Source organism: Trachemys scripta, chromosome 3 (genome assembly GCF_013100865.1).
Source record: "Trachemys scripta elegans isolate TJP31775 chromosome 3, CAS_Tse_1.0, whole genome shotgun sequence".
Lineage (NCBI taxonomy): Eukaryota > Metazoa > Chordata > Testudines > Emydidae > Trachemys > Trachemys scripta.
The window spans coordinates 34699527-34713586 of record NC_048300.1 but is presented as its reverse complement, the minus strand read 5'-3'; the positions used below and the strand labels follow the sequence as shown (position 1 = coordinate 34713586).

The window sequence follows — 14060 nt, the reverse complement described above, 5'->3', positions numbered from 1 at the left end:
CAAGTGGTGTGCTTCTGTGTAAGCATACCAGATGGCACAATATTTACAACTTTAACATTGGTCTAAATATTTCAGCAGAAATATTTACGTTGAGAAGCCAAAACGCTCAGTCAGAAGCTCAATGGGCAAAATTATTCAGCCAGAAAATGCCTTTTAATTACTGTATTAGACAGAGACTAAATTATATGAAACATAGCATGGCTGGCAGCCGTACCACGTTACTGTGGTCACTTCAGAACTCAAAAAGCTAAACAGGGTCAGTACATAGATGAAAGACCTCCAAGCAACTTTTAGGTGGTGCATGAAGTGGAGCTGGTGATTCAGTAGGTGGCAGTCTTTCCTCTGAATAACTGCAAAGACAGTACCCTCATATGATGTTAGCAAGCACTAGCCAATGGATCAGATATCAAACTAAGGTTCTTACCACTTCTGTCAATTAAAGACTTCACTTTTTATAAGATGTGCTAACCCTGGGGCCTTGGCCAAATTCTAAATCAGGTAATCCCTCTGGAATTTCAACTGGATATGGTGATTAAGATTCTTATTTACACGAAAATTCCTACACCCCACCTTCCACAGCAAGAATAGTATAAAGGGGCCTTCATGTAAATAAAAATAAAGATCTACTATTCTTTATTTTCTATCTTTCTTTGGACTATGGTGGTGCTGCATACTATTATATAGCTGTTGTATTCCACACAAAAAATGGCTGTATTTCTGTTTCCTGAAGTGTTCCTTCTATATGCCTCTCAAATTTAAACAGGTAATGTGGTCTTAATTATACCATTAACACGAGAACCAGAAAGTGAAATTGACTATAGGAAAAAGTGAAACTAAGTAGTCTCTGTTCAGTTTTCAAGCTGAATGAAATATAAAACCAAAAAAACAGCATGAATGCAGGCAGGTAATTAGAGTTTAAAAATTATTTCAGTTTTAAATGTACACTATTACTTTTAACAATTCTTATGTTTAAATCTAACAATGTCTCTTTAATGTTTTGAGATGTTCTGATTTGCCAAGTGAAATGGGGTCTAACACTCAACTCAAGGACATTTCTCAGTGTTTCTCTGTAACATGATAACTTTTGGACATTACAGCTGATTAATTCCAAAATTTCAGGGAATGTGCTACGCATCAATGGCCAGAATCCTATTGATTTTGGTGAAAATTCAGAAAAACTGAAGGGGAGAATGGGGGACTGCAGTATGGGGGGCAAGGGGAAATGGGGGACACAAAGAGTCCCTGGCATAGAGGGAGAATGGGGGACCCTAGTACTGGGGAAGGGGACATAGACGGAGCCCATGGCAGGAGAGAGGGGACGGGGTGGGGGTTGCAAGGTGTCCCTGAAATAGAACGGCATGGGAAGGTCATGCACAGGAGGGAAATGAAGTAATCCAAGGAACCCCTAGTGTCTGCAATGCACTCGGGCTACAGAAGCAACAAAGTGTGCGTTGATTGCGACCTTCTAGTAAGATATTATAGAAGTACCAAGTACTTATTAGAGTATTACAACATTACTTTAAATATGGAATATGATCTTATACAGTCTGTCTAAAATTATCTAACTTTAAATGTTTTTATTTTTTTAATTTAACCATCCTACTTAACACAGAAAACACGAACTTGTTGTTCCTCTGGACACAGTGATATCAAAGAGTTCACAAGAACCCCAAAACGTCTAACTGCCACTTAAATTAATTCCAGTATGGTTTACGAAAAGTACCTGTTCAATTTCAAAAATAAATAGGCACTACTTAGTTTATAGGAGGAGATAATGTTTTCTCATGAGGAAAGAGTCGTCTAATTTCAGCCATAGGGTGATGATAGAGAAGATCACATCTTAAGTAAGCATTTACCAGCTGCTTTGCCCCCTAACAAGGGAGGCACACATGGTCTCCGAATTACTGTTTTTTGTAACCTACAAGAAAAAACATTTTCCTCTCTCAGCAAAAGGTCCCATGCTAAAACTTCCAAGTATCTGGAATTTAATATGACATCTTAGCACCTGGTAAGATCAGAATTTAATTTTAAAGGCTAATGATAATGACACATTCACAAACGTGTGGATACACATACACAAACATATACACATTTATTTTAATGGACAATCTTTATTTTTATTTAGAAGGAAATCGCTCTTATGCTTAGACTACCCAACAAATTAACACACTGTATTAATTTGCAATTGGTGATTCTTTAGTATCTTAGCATAATTTGAACTGCATTTAAATGGTATTACTTTTAAGAATAAAGAAAACCATGGTTCAATTACCTTCAGGCAAAGACTGTATGGAGACCAGAATCGATAATAAATTCAGTATTAACTAGAAACTTTTTCTGTTTGTTTACTTTGCTAAGCACAAGTTACACTTACCTGAAATGAGGGCTTCTGGATTACAGTGTAAATGTCTCTGAAACCAGATTTATTACTAACAAATCACAGATGCATGAAACACTTTGCTGATGGCCCCTCTTTGCTCTCATGATTATAAGGTGCTGCAAGTTCCACTGAGATAAACAGATTGCCAAGCAAGGCTGGGCACAATCAGAGACACTGAAGTGTGTTTGCTGGGTATAAAGTGATCCTATCCCGCTGCAGTAACACCCAATTTAACTCCCACAGCTTTGCTGAAAATAATTTTACACCTACTACTATCATCACTTGGTGGCATTGCAGGAGTATTTAAATGTATAGAGAAAAACGGAAGGGAAATAATACTGCACAAAACATTAGGTTACAGAAAATGCAAACACTGCCTTTTTTATTTATTCCCATAATATACAAGATGGGGCTGGGACAGAGCCACAATTTTTCAGATTTACAGAACAATCAGAAGTTTGCTTCCGCACTTGATCAAGCAGAGAACCTGAATGTTATGGGGTATGGCATAATGGAGCTGGCAAATGGACGGAAAGGGGCTTAGTATTGGTGGCAAGGTGATGAGAGTCACACCTGGAAGAAAAAGTGAAAGGGCTAGTGGGAAGAAAATTCGCTTGTATTTTAATAGTTGGAATGTCCAAAAATACAGTATAAGGGCACCCTAAGTTCACTAGTGCAGTCTGTGTTATTCTAGATAAACTTTGGAACACATTTTTCTCACTGAAATAAAATTACAAAAACACACAATATTTAATGGTCTGAAAATAGCCCTTTTTTGAAAAATGAGAAAACATATAAAAGGACAAACAAAATGGATTCCAGTCCTTCATTCACATGAGAACTTCCCTCTTTTGGGGAAGGGTGAGATTAGTGCACACGTACGTTAATGCATATGTATTCTGGGTCCCCAAAAGTTTAAGAAATTTCTCCATTATGTAAGAAAAATCACTGCTCACTGTTTAAAAGACTAATTCCATAAACTGCTCAGAAACTCTGCCATTGCTTACCTCTTTGCAATGTCATATGACTCTGGGTGGATACAAGTTTGGTCCAAAGGATTTGGCCGTACTGCAACGTTTGCTGCTGGTTTGCTCTTCTTTTTGCCCTGTTTTTTGCTTGTGACTTGAACATCTGCTTTAGCCATAAGTGCATGACCTTCTGCTGCAAGCTTAGTTTGCTGATTGCTGTCAAAATTCAAAAAGAGACATAGTTCTTGGTATATGAACACCCTTCCAAGTGCCCCCCCCCCCCCCCCACAGTGATCAGTTTTTGCAATTTGTTCATTCAATAAAGACTCAGCCCTTAATCGCTCATTTTTTTTAAATTACAAAATAAGATTGTGTTCTGGCTCCTTCTCATGGGAAGGAGAGGGTAAAAGCATAATATGATACTCAATATAAACTATTCAGAACGTGAACATAGGAGCCTTTGTTAAGAAGCATTAAAATGGCACAGTGGCACATTCACAAGTCCACTTAAAAAGTTATGGGAAGTGTCTCTCTCTGTTGCATCCAACTGCTGAACAATGCAGGGATTATATGGTTACAGGCAATAGAAAACAGCAACAAATGAAACAAACAAAACCACACTGTTAAATTAGAGTAGAGGACTTAGAAATAAGTCTTGGGGCTAAGCTCAAGGCACTTGACCCCTAGCTTTGCCACAGACTATGTACTTTTGGGCAAGTCATGTGACATACAGTTTCTATTTCCCTACTTCACAGGGAAGTGAGGACTACTTCATCAATATTTGTAAAACTTTTAGCTCTGCAGATGGAACGCACTGCAGAAGTGGGAGCATCCATATACTATACGTTGAACAGGATATTTTTGTCATCCTTTAGAGCCAGATACTACGGTAATATATTACTGTTTAGAAGTCTATCTCCCAGAGAAATACACCTAGGGTGATATCGTGGGGTGCAGCCCAAGGGATGGGGGTGGGGAGCCTACAGTGGCCTTAAGCCATGTTTGTGCCCTCCCAATCCTAGGCTGCTCCAGGGGTCAGAGCTCCCCTGGTGTAATTTAGACAGCCGTATGGGAGACGTGCTACCCAGAATGTCTGCAGAGCTACATGCTGTAGCCCTGCCAATCACCCATCCTCCCACCCCCGAGCATGGTCCCTATGCTATGGCTTGTAAGGGGGTCCTCGGAGGACAGCATAGAGCTGTCTGTCTCAATTTCTCTGCAAGGAAATTCTTTCTCAGCCAGATCTTGGGTTTCTAGAAACCCTGTATGCTGCTCTGGCCCCATTACCTGGTGTAAATAGGATGGAGCATGGATGAGGATCCCACCCGTAAAGTCATATTGTGTATTTTATTATTTCTTGTTTAACTATAGCACAATGTCTCTTAATTGTAGTTTTCATGTGACCTACTCTAACACTGTCTTAATAAAGTCAATATAACCTTCTCCAAATATTGCATAAACTTTCTTAAACCTTTTTTAAAGAAGGGAGAATGTGTATATAGAATTTGCACTTACATGCTACTAGTATAATGTTATTCATACATTTCTAACTAGACAAGTGCAAGTAAACACAAAAATGAATTTTTCTATACTCTGATGATTTCAGATAATATTTAGTTAACACATTAATCAATTATGGTGTTTCACAGTGAAATGTATTAATAATGTGCCACTGCTAGTGATGTGATCAGTGAAAGTGCTCATGTCATTCTAAAAGAAAAACAGCAATAGAAAATACTAGATAGATACAATATGGCTAAGTTAGTGCTATGTGACAACTTATTTTGTTCTGTTTTTTGTTCCAGACTTTTCAAAAGTTGATATTTAATCTTGAATGTTGCACTGGTACGAGATTTTTCTATTTCATTTTCCACTTTTTGTTTTTTTTTAAAGGGGAAAATAATCCAGAACTATGTAAGTACTTGTAAGTTCCTTGACCTTAGGCCTATGCTAAAAAATTCCTGTAACTCTCATCCATGCAGAGCTTATCAGCTCTACAGGGCCTTTACCCACAACAGCTACAACAGAGATGTCCTTAACAGAGTCATTTTTGACTAACTTATTAAGTTCCTACAAAAATAACAAGGAGTCTGGTGGCACCTTAAAGACTAACAGATTTATTTGGGCATAAGCTTTCGTGGGTAAAAATCTCGCTTCTTCAGATGCAGAAGTGAGGTTTTTACCCACAAAAGCTTATGCCCAAATAAATCTGTTAGTCTTTAAGGTGCTACCAGACTCCTTGTTGTTTTTGTAGATACAGACTAACACGGCTACCCCCTGATACTTATTAAGTTCCTGTGCCGCTTGCTTACTAATTCTACCACCTTTGAAAATGGACTGGACTTGAGTGTCCTAACAGCTATCTTTAATGGAGCCTGAAAATGTCTGAAATTGAAAAGTTTTGCAGATTTATCTATTTTTGAACTTTATACCTTTATAGCTTTATTTTTATGTCTCAGTGAAATCTACAGAACAATTCAAGTCAGAAGTGTTTAGGTGTCAGATGATTATGAGTTATGCGGGGGAATAGCTCAGTGGTTTGAGCATTGGCCTGCTAAACCCAGGGTTGTGAATTCAATCCTTGAAGGGGCCACTTAGGGATCTGGGGCAAAATCAGTACTTGGTCCTGCTAGTGACGGCAGGGGGCTGGACTTGATGACCTTTCAAGGTCCCTTCCAGTTCTAGGAGATAGGATATCTCCATTAATTTATTTTATTTATTTATATTTATTTATGAGCAGCAAGATCAGATGGTTAAAAATATTTTTTCACTCAACTAGCTGAAATGATTTTGCTCAAACCAGAGCTAAGACAAAACCAGGGAAACCCCAGACCAAAAGAAATTAGTTTGAAAATGTTTGGAACACTAAAAAACTTATGGTTAAAATTATTACCACTTCAGGATAGTCAGTAGGCATTTTATAATGCATTTATGAAATATACTAGTTATATCCTACATTCTCAACGAAGTAAGATCCATTATTTCTACAGATTTTTAAGAACTATTCAGATATTGAACAAGCCGCAAAGTCACAAATAGTTGTAGGGTGTGATTGCCCCTACTGGTAAAGGGAGAACTAACAGGACACACCGTCTGCCTGAGTGGTGCAGCTACATCCTATGCTGAGAGGAAGAAAGGAAAAGAGACTTGCCCTCATGTGAGCTGTGCTTTTGTCACTGCCACCCTTCCCTGGCAATTCCACCAAGTGAGGGCAGCTTTAAAATATGGTTAGGGCATCAAATGAGTCCTCAGAGTGAAGTCTCCCTAGGATATAAATTGCTCATCTCATATCTTTGTACCCAGGCCATGACCTGCAGCGCTGCCCACTGTTGTGGCCGTGTGGGACAGCTCTGGGCCTTTCACCACAGTGTCCACCACTCACACATTGGTTTCCATCAGTGGAGTGAATCAAGCTCTTGAAGCCCAAAAAGAAGTTTAGACTGTTAAACTTTTTTCAGATCAATATTTTAGGTGAGAACTGCTATGTTTTTGTTAACTTGCCAAATATAAAACATGGGAACTAGCAGAAATAACACTCTAATGCTAATGGCCCAGCGGCAGAGAGAACAAAAATAATGTACTGGCTTCTGGCCCGCTACAGGATATCTTTTGTTGGTTGGGCCCACCAGAAATGTTGCAGAGGCAATGCAGTCAGGGCCTAATTTTGACTCGGGTTTTTCAATGCAGCACCTGATTTTGTAAGATATGCATTGATAGGCATCTGTTTATCTGATATCAGGATTAGGCTCCTGGCCTCTGGAAGGAAAATATAATGCACAATGTTCTTAACACTCCACTACTGTGCTGTTTGACAAAATATTGACATATGCCTACCTTCTCTGTTATCATTTTTATTATTAATAATTGGTACTGCAGTAGTGGCACCAATGGGATTGGGGCCCCATCGTGCATGCTAGGTACTGCACGCCAGTATTAAAAAATGACAGTACTTGCCCCAAAGAATGGACACTCTAAACAATCTTCCCTGCCCAGATGATAAGATTAAAAATGTCTGAGACTGAAGATCCTGGATTCTCACACTGACTACCACCCACCATCACACTTCCACAGCACCTGCCTTCCAAGGATATTAATGTAGTTTACAAACAATTATGCCTTAAAAACACCCCTGTGAGTTATCAGTATCTTACAGATGGAGAAACAGAGGCACAGAGAGAGATTAAAGAGATTTGCCCGAGGTCACCAATGAGTCAGTGGCAGAACCAGGAGTAAAACCCAGGAATCCTAATTCACAATAATGGGCTATAGCTAAGGCTATGATTTTGTCACGGAAGTCACGGAATCTGTGACTTCAGCCCCGGCGGCTGGGAGCTGCAGGGCCCTGCTGCCTCCACAGCAGCAAGGAGCTGTGTGGTACGTCGCCCACCGCCTGAGGCAGCGGGCCCCCAAGCCGCCATGGACAATGGAGGTACCTCACAGCTCCCTGCCAGCCGCAGCGGGGCAGGGGAATCCCTGCAGCTCCCCGCCAGCTGCGATGGGGCAAGGGGGATCCCCAGAAGCTCCCGGCGGGCAGGTTGACCCCGGCAGCTCCCCACTGCTGCAGAAGCAGGGGGATCCCTGCAGCTCCCCACCTCCAGAGTAGGGCAGGGGGATCCCCGGCAGCTCCCCACTGCAGCAGCAGGGGGATTCCCGCAGCTCTCTGCTGCTGGGGCAGGGGAACCTTGCAGCTCCCCGCCACCGCGGGGAGCAGGGGAACCCTGGAGCTCTGAGTCCCCATGGGTGGTCGGGGCCCCAGAGCTCCCAGCCACCCTGCAGCTGCCCAGCCACGTCCCATTTTATCATGGATATTTTTAGTAAAAATCAGGGACAGGTCACGGGCTTCTGTGCATTTTTCTTTATTGCCTGTGACCTGTCTGTGACTTTTACTAAAAATATTCATGACAAAATCTTAGCCTTAGCTATAGCCAACAAACCCATTAGACACCCGGTCAGCTCTGGTTGGTTGCTGCTTTGAGAAGGAATGGGCTTGTGAATGCATGGCTGTTACTGAGTTTAATTCACACTTTAGTAATTACCTGCAAAAGGTTCTTATATATTCTTGGTTAAACCTGATGAAGCCAGCGCACTGTTGAAAGGATTTTGGACCTAGTCCTTTAACTTCCTTGAGCTGTTCCCGACTTATAAATGGTCCATTCTTTTCTCGCCATTCAATGATATTTTTAGCCCTATTAGCATTCAGTCCTGCAATATGTCTGAGAAGCAAAGTTTTCAAAATATATTAGTTACAAATAAACAATGACTAGTGCAGATACAAATTAACAGCAAGGATACAAAGTGCTCAAGGAAATCTGGGCCGGATAACTCAAATATCAATACACTAAATAGTTTGCAAAAGCAGTGCAGACCAAAGGCTGAAGGATCCATCTTCACATGATCCTGCAAAAGGATCCACAACAAGACTCTGGACTATCTGGGTATAAGGGTCCGTGTGGGAGGATATTTCTGCAGGATCAGACCCAAATCTGCATTCAGGTTCTAAGTGAATGGAAGCAGAGAATTGTTCATGGAGTGTCACTGATAGTGGTTCCAAAAGAAATAGCACCTGCAATCGATGCAAAAGACACAAAATAGCAAAGAGAAAAAAAATTTCCCCAAAACAGTCTCATCCTTCATGCAACAAAAGTTGGAACAGAGTGACAAACTCAGCATTGCTGAAATATCAGAATTATAAGGAGAATTTGAAACGTAACAACCCACAAAATACTACTAATTAAGAATGGAAATTTTGGCAAGTCATTCTTAGAAATGTTAAGAAGTGGATAGTGCATGGTAAGCCAGGGTGTTAGACTCTCCAATGCACATGCTTATTGCACACTAACTCAAAACAGGGAACCTGCAACAGCTCACAAAGTTCCACAATGCACTCTGACGTACTCTCATTTCACATTGGCTTTCAACAGCTCTTCTTGATGACAAAGGTATATACCTCAAATACACAGCTCACAAAATTTCCATTGATCTTTAGTCTGCCTCAATGAACATATCTAACTTCTAATGCCTGCAGAGATGTAACATGCCTTGTAAATGCAACAGGTGATGATGAACACATTTAACATATCACATACCTGAGCAGTAAGCAATGCTGGTAATCAGCCTGTCTGGGATGCACTGTTTTCTACAACTTAGGTCTCAGGGACACTTACTGCTTTTCGACTCAGTGCCGCAGTGTGCGCTATAAGGGGTGTGAACTACAGAGCATTTGTGCTCTGACTGCCCCATGTAGACCCTGCTGGCATGAACTACAAGGTACCTACTGTATGTTAATGTAGTCCTGTTTCAAACAGGACTTCATCAACATGAAATAAGTACCTTGTAGTTCATGCCAGCAGGGTCTAGATGGGGTAGTTAGAGTGCAACATGCTAACGCACTCTACAACTCACATCTCTTTAGAACACACTGCGGTGCTGTGTACACAAGCCCACAGAAGCAGAAGAGCATAGTGTGTGTGTGGGAGACATGATGACAATCTTCAAGTACGAAAAAGGTTGTTATAAAGAGGAGGGTGATAAATTGTTCTCCTTAACCACTGAGGACAGGACAAGAAGTAATGGGCTTAAGTTGTAGCAAGGGAGATTTAGGTTGGACATTAGGAAAAGCTTCTTAACTGTAAGGGTAGTTAAGCACTGGAATAAATTGTCTAGGAAGGCTGTGGAGTGTCTGTCATTGCAGGTTTTTAAGAACAGGTTAGACAAACATCTGTCCGGGCAGGGGACTGGACTAGATGACCTGTTCCAGTCCTACTTTTCTATGATTATGGGCATGACCTCCTCCCACTGTTTATTTTTAACACTCCATTGTACCAGATGGTTGAAATTTTCTGAATTTTGATTTTTCAACCGACAATTAGATACATTTTCACAAAAACTTTACACAAAAAAACAACATTTTCCAGTACATTATAGAGCTAGTAATTTTTTTAAAAATGTACACAGTGAAAAAGGGATGCATTTTTCATGAAAATTTTCCAGAATTTTCGCTCTGTTTTTCAACTAGCTTTACTTGCTATAATCTGTAAAGCCATCTTCTGACAGACAGAACAAACATTTGGAAATCCCTTCCTTTGCAATATTAATTCGTATTTATTATGCCATGTTATTTTTGATTGCTGTGTTTGTTTTATGCTATGCGTTATTACTTTGAAAATATTTGTCTCCCTCAGAAGAATGATTTTACCTTGCAGAACCACATCCCCTCTTTCAAAAAGCTGACCCTTAATACTCCAGTGAAATACTGTCTTAATATGTCATTTTCATGTAATTGGAAGTTTAACACAAGAGCCATTTGCTCCAGCTGAATTTGAGTCGGATGGCAGACTAAACACAGACTCTGTGATCCAGAGCCATGTAATTACTGGAATAGGAAAGTATTCAACCCACCTTAATAGTATTTCTGAGCAGATGTTAATATCTACTCCTACAAAGCTGACACACTCCTCAACCACACTGTCCAGGGTTGCTTTGAGCAAAGTCTGTGAAACGTCATGCTGAGACACAAAAATACAGATATAGGGTTACTGAAATATTGGAACATGCATAAATGAGATAAATGAGAACTGCAGACAAAGGCAATTTAACAAAACATTTGCTAGTATATTGTCAACATAAGAAACAACAATACAGGGACCTCAAATTTAATACCACTTTTTCTATTGTAGAGTTACCTTAGCCCATTGATTTTTTCTTAATGGTCCTCAATATCTCTTTACAAGAACTCTGTTGTGTGTCAAATTCCTAGAATATGCTGTATATTCTATTCCTTGTCAAATTAGACCATTTATTTTACAGCACTGGATAAATTTTTTCCTGTCTTATTTAAAATCAAAATTTAATGAAACACACACATAAAACAGTTAAAAAATAGAATTAACATTGTATTTTATTATCTATACCTATAAATATAGATTTGTTTAGTCTGATAGTTAACCCCTTATTCTAAAATCTGATTTAAAAATTGTTATTAAAAAGACAGGTAGAACAAAATTTTCAAATTAATATCTCTGGATAATAATTGGACATATTTGCACACACGAATACCACATCTGTGCATATTGCAGTGGGATAAGTATATAGTAAATGCCTGTTAAATTTTCCTTTTTTGACAACTAATCTTCACGTTGTTATAGAACAGCTCATTATTCATTACCCTTTAAGAGTAAACCAGATATTACATTAGGTCTGAGAACATGAAGGCTAAATTTCAACCCTGCATCAATAAAATACGTCAAATTGCAAATGGCTATATTCAGAAGATTAGCAGATCCTTCACTACAGTCGCACTACTGAAAATTCTTCTAGCTTTTCATTTGTTTGCATATTTTTTCTTTGTTTTAATTAGTCTTGCTTGTTAAAGATCAAAAGTTATGAAACTCTAGATACCAAAGTTTTACTTCAATCCACAACAATGTGAACTTCTCTATGAGCCCACCAATGCTTAGAAGTCTGACCTGAAGGGAGAATCCTTTCTAAATGTACGAGCTAATTTAATCACAATGTTGGCTTCGCTCTAGGGTTCTTATAAGTCACTCACATAAATCTGAGTTGATCTGTAGTGGTTTTGTGATGCATTTATTTAGGACATCATCTTGGATTCAAGCCAAGATCCTAGATATTTTGTCCAGTACTATATTTTATCTTCCAAGCCATTCAGCTCTTTTAAAGTTATTATAATTAAATATGACATGCCACCAGCATCAGGCGCCATCTAGTCATATTTGTCATTCATTAAACAATAGTTAATATCATAACCAAACCCTGTGCCAATGTCGCCCTCCTTATTAGAGCTAATCATATTGTCATGTACACCGATCGCCACAAATGTATTAATAAACTGACATGATATAAGCAGACCAAAGGAACACTTATATGATAGACACCTGCACCCTCTCTCCTCCAGAGCCCAGCCATGGAGCGTCCCCCCCCAGCCCAGACACTTGCAAACCCTCCCCCGCAGAGTCCAGGGATCCAGAGGGAGAAACAGCCTGATGGTGGGTCCTGGGTTTGTACAGAGTTTCCTGCATGCCACCTCCTTCCTTCAGGGCGTGTCAGGAAGTGCAGCTGCCCGGAACCCTCCAGCTCCCCGCACACTCCCTCTTGGCAGTGTCATGTATTTGCGAGCTGGGCTCCGCTGGGTCCGGCAGCCTCTAGTGGCAGCCAGCAGCTCTGTAGCACCAATTCTGCAGGAAAAGGAAAATTCTGCACAGAACATTAATGTCAAAGAATCCCCCCAGGAGTAATTTGTCGAGCAGCATATGCAGGAGTAGCCCCAAATAACAGAGAATGTAACCACGCACATTTGGCCTAATCTTTCTGAAAGGCAGTATGGCTGTGTGGATGGAACTTGATTTGGCCACAGTGTCCTAGTTTTGATTCCCAGCTCTGCTAGAAGTGTTCTGTGACATTTCAGATACAGTACTCAGTTACATCATCAGTAACACAGGGGGGGTGGTATCTGAAGCCTGGATCAATAGCAAGGATTGTAAAGTGCACAGAATTACCTCCACCAATAGGAGAGGTGAAACTTGAACTCATGGTCTTCTGGATTTAAAGGGGCACTTTGGTGCCTGTTGTAACTTGTGTGTTAAATGGAGAACAAATTTAGTGAGTGAGAGCAAACATGAAAAAAAAATCTGTGAAGTGTTTTATTTTATTTATTTATTTTTCCAGGAACAATTGCCAATGACTAAAAATTCATAGGCCTCTCAAAGAGTGCTTTGCATTTTTCACTTTTTAAAAAACAAGTCAGTGTGTTTCAGCTTCATATTAGAATTTAAGAAATAAGGGCTGTCAAAGGCAAAATCCCACTGCAACCTTTACCATGGAACCACTATTAGTTCCTCGATAATGCTTACCATCACACATACCACATTGCCTTTATACCCAAGTTGTATGTTTGACTTGTGACTGAGGTTCATATTTTAAAATATGTTGGTGAGCAATGTGAGAGAGGAAAGAAACAAGAAACCCCTTTAAAGGTGTCAGGACATATTTCTCTTGCAGAAGGCCCAATAATTTTATTTGTAAGCATGCCTCAGCTTTGTCCACCAACTGCGTACAGCTTAACGCCTGCTTAAATAGCTTTACAACTACCAATAAAAAGAAAAAGACAGGCACCAGCTCCTCTTTAATATCTCAATATACTACAGATGAACCACTTAGAATAACATCTTATATTGATGACATCTTCATCATCTGGACCCATGGGAAGGAGGCCCTGGAAGAATTCCACCATGCTTTCAATAGCTTCCACCCCACCATCAACCTCAGCCTGGACCGATCTACACGGGAGGTCCACTTCCTGGACACCACCGTACAAATAAGCGATGGCCACATTAACACCACCCTATACCGAAAACCCACCGACCGCTACACCTACCTTCATGCCTCCAGCTTCCACCCCGGTCACACCACACGATCCATCGTCTACAGCCAAGCACTGAGGTACAATCGCATCTGCTCCAACCCCTCAAACAGAGACCAACACCTACAAGATCTTCACCAAGCATTCTCAAAACTACGATACCCACACAGGGAAATAAAGAAACAAATCAACAGAGCCAGACGTGTACCCAGAAGCCTCCTGCTACAAGACAGGCCCAGAAGAGAAACCAACAGAACTCCACTGGCCATCACCTACAGTCCTCAGCTTAAACCTCTCCAACGCATCATCAGTGATCTACAACCCATCCTGGACA

At 40.3% G+C, this 14060-nt stretch overlaps 1 protein-coding gene across 1 annotated transcript in view; it reads right to left on the bottom strand.

The window, feature by feature from the left end:
• SRBD1 (S1 RNA binding domain 1) overlaps positions 1-14060 on the bottom strand; it is a 232938-nt gene that overhangs the window by 20506 nt on the left and 198372 nt on the right. Inside the window, exons 19-21 of the mRNA XM_034764426.1 lie at positions 10747-10853; positions 8385-8561; positions 3388-3564 (exon numbers count right to left, since the gene is read on the bottom strand). Coding sequence (XP_034620317.1) covers positions 3388-3564; positions 8385-8561; positions 10747-10853 — 461 coding nt within the window. The remainder of the gene's footprint in view (positions 1-3387; positions 3565-8384; positions 8562-10746; positions 10854-14060) is intronic.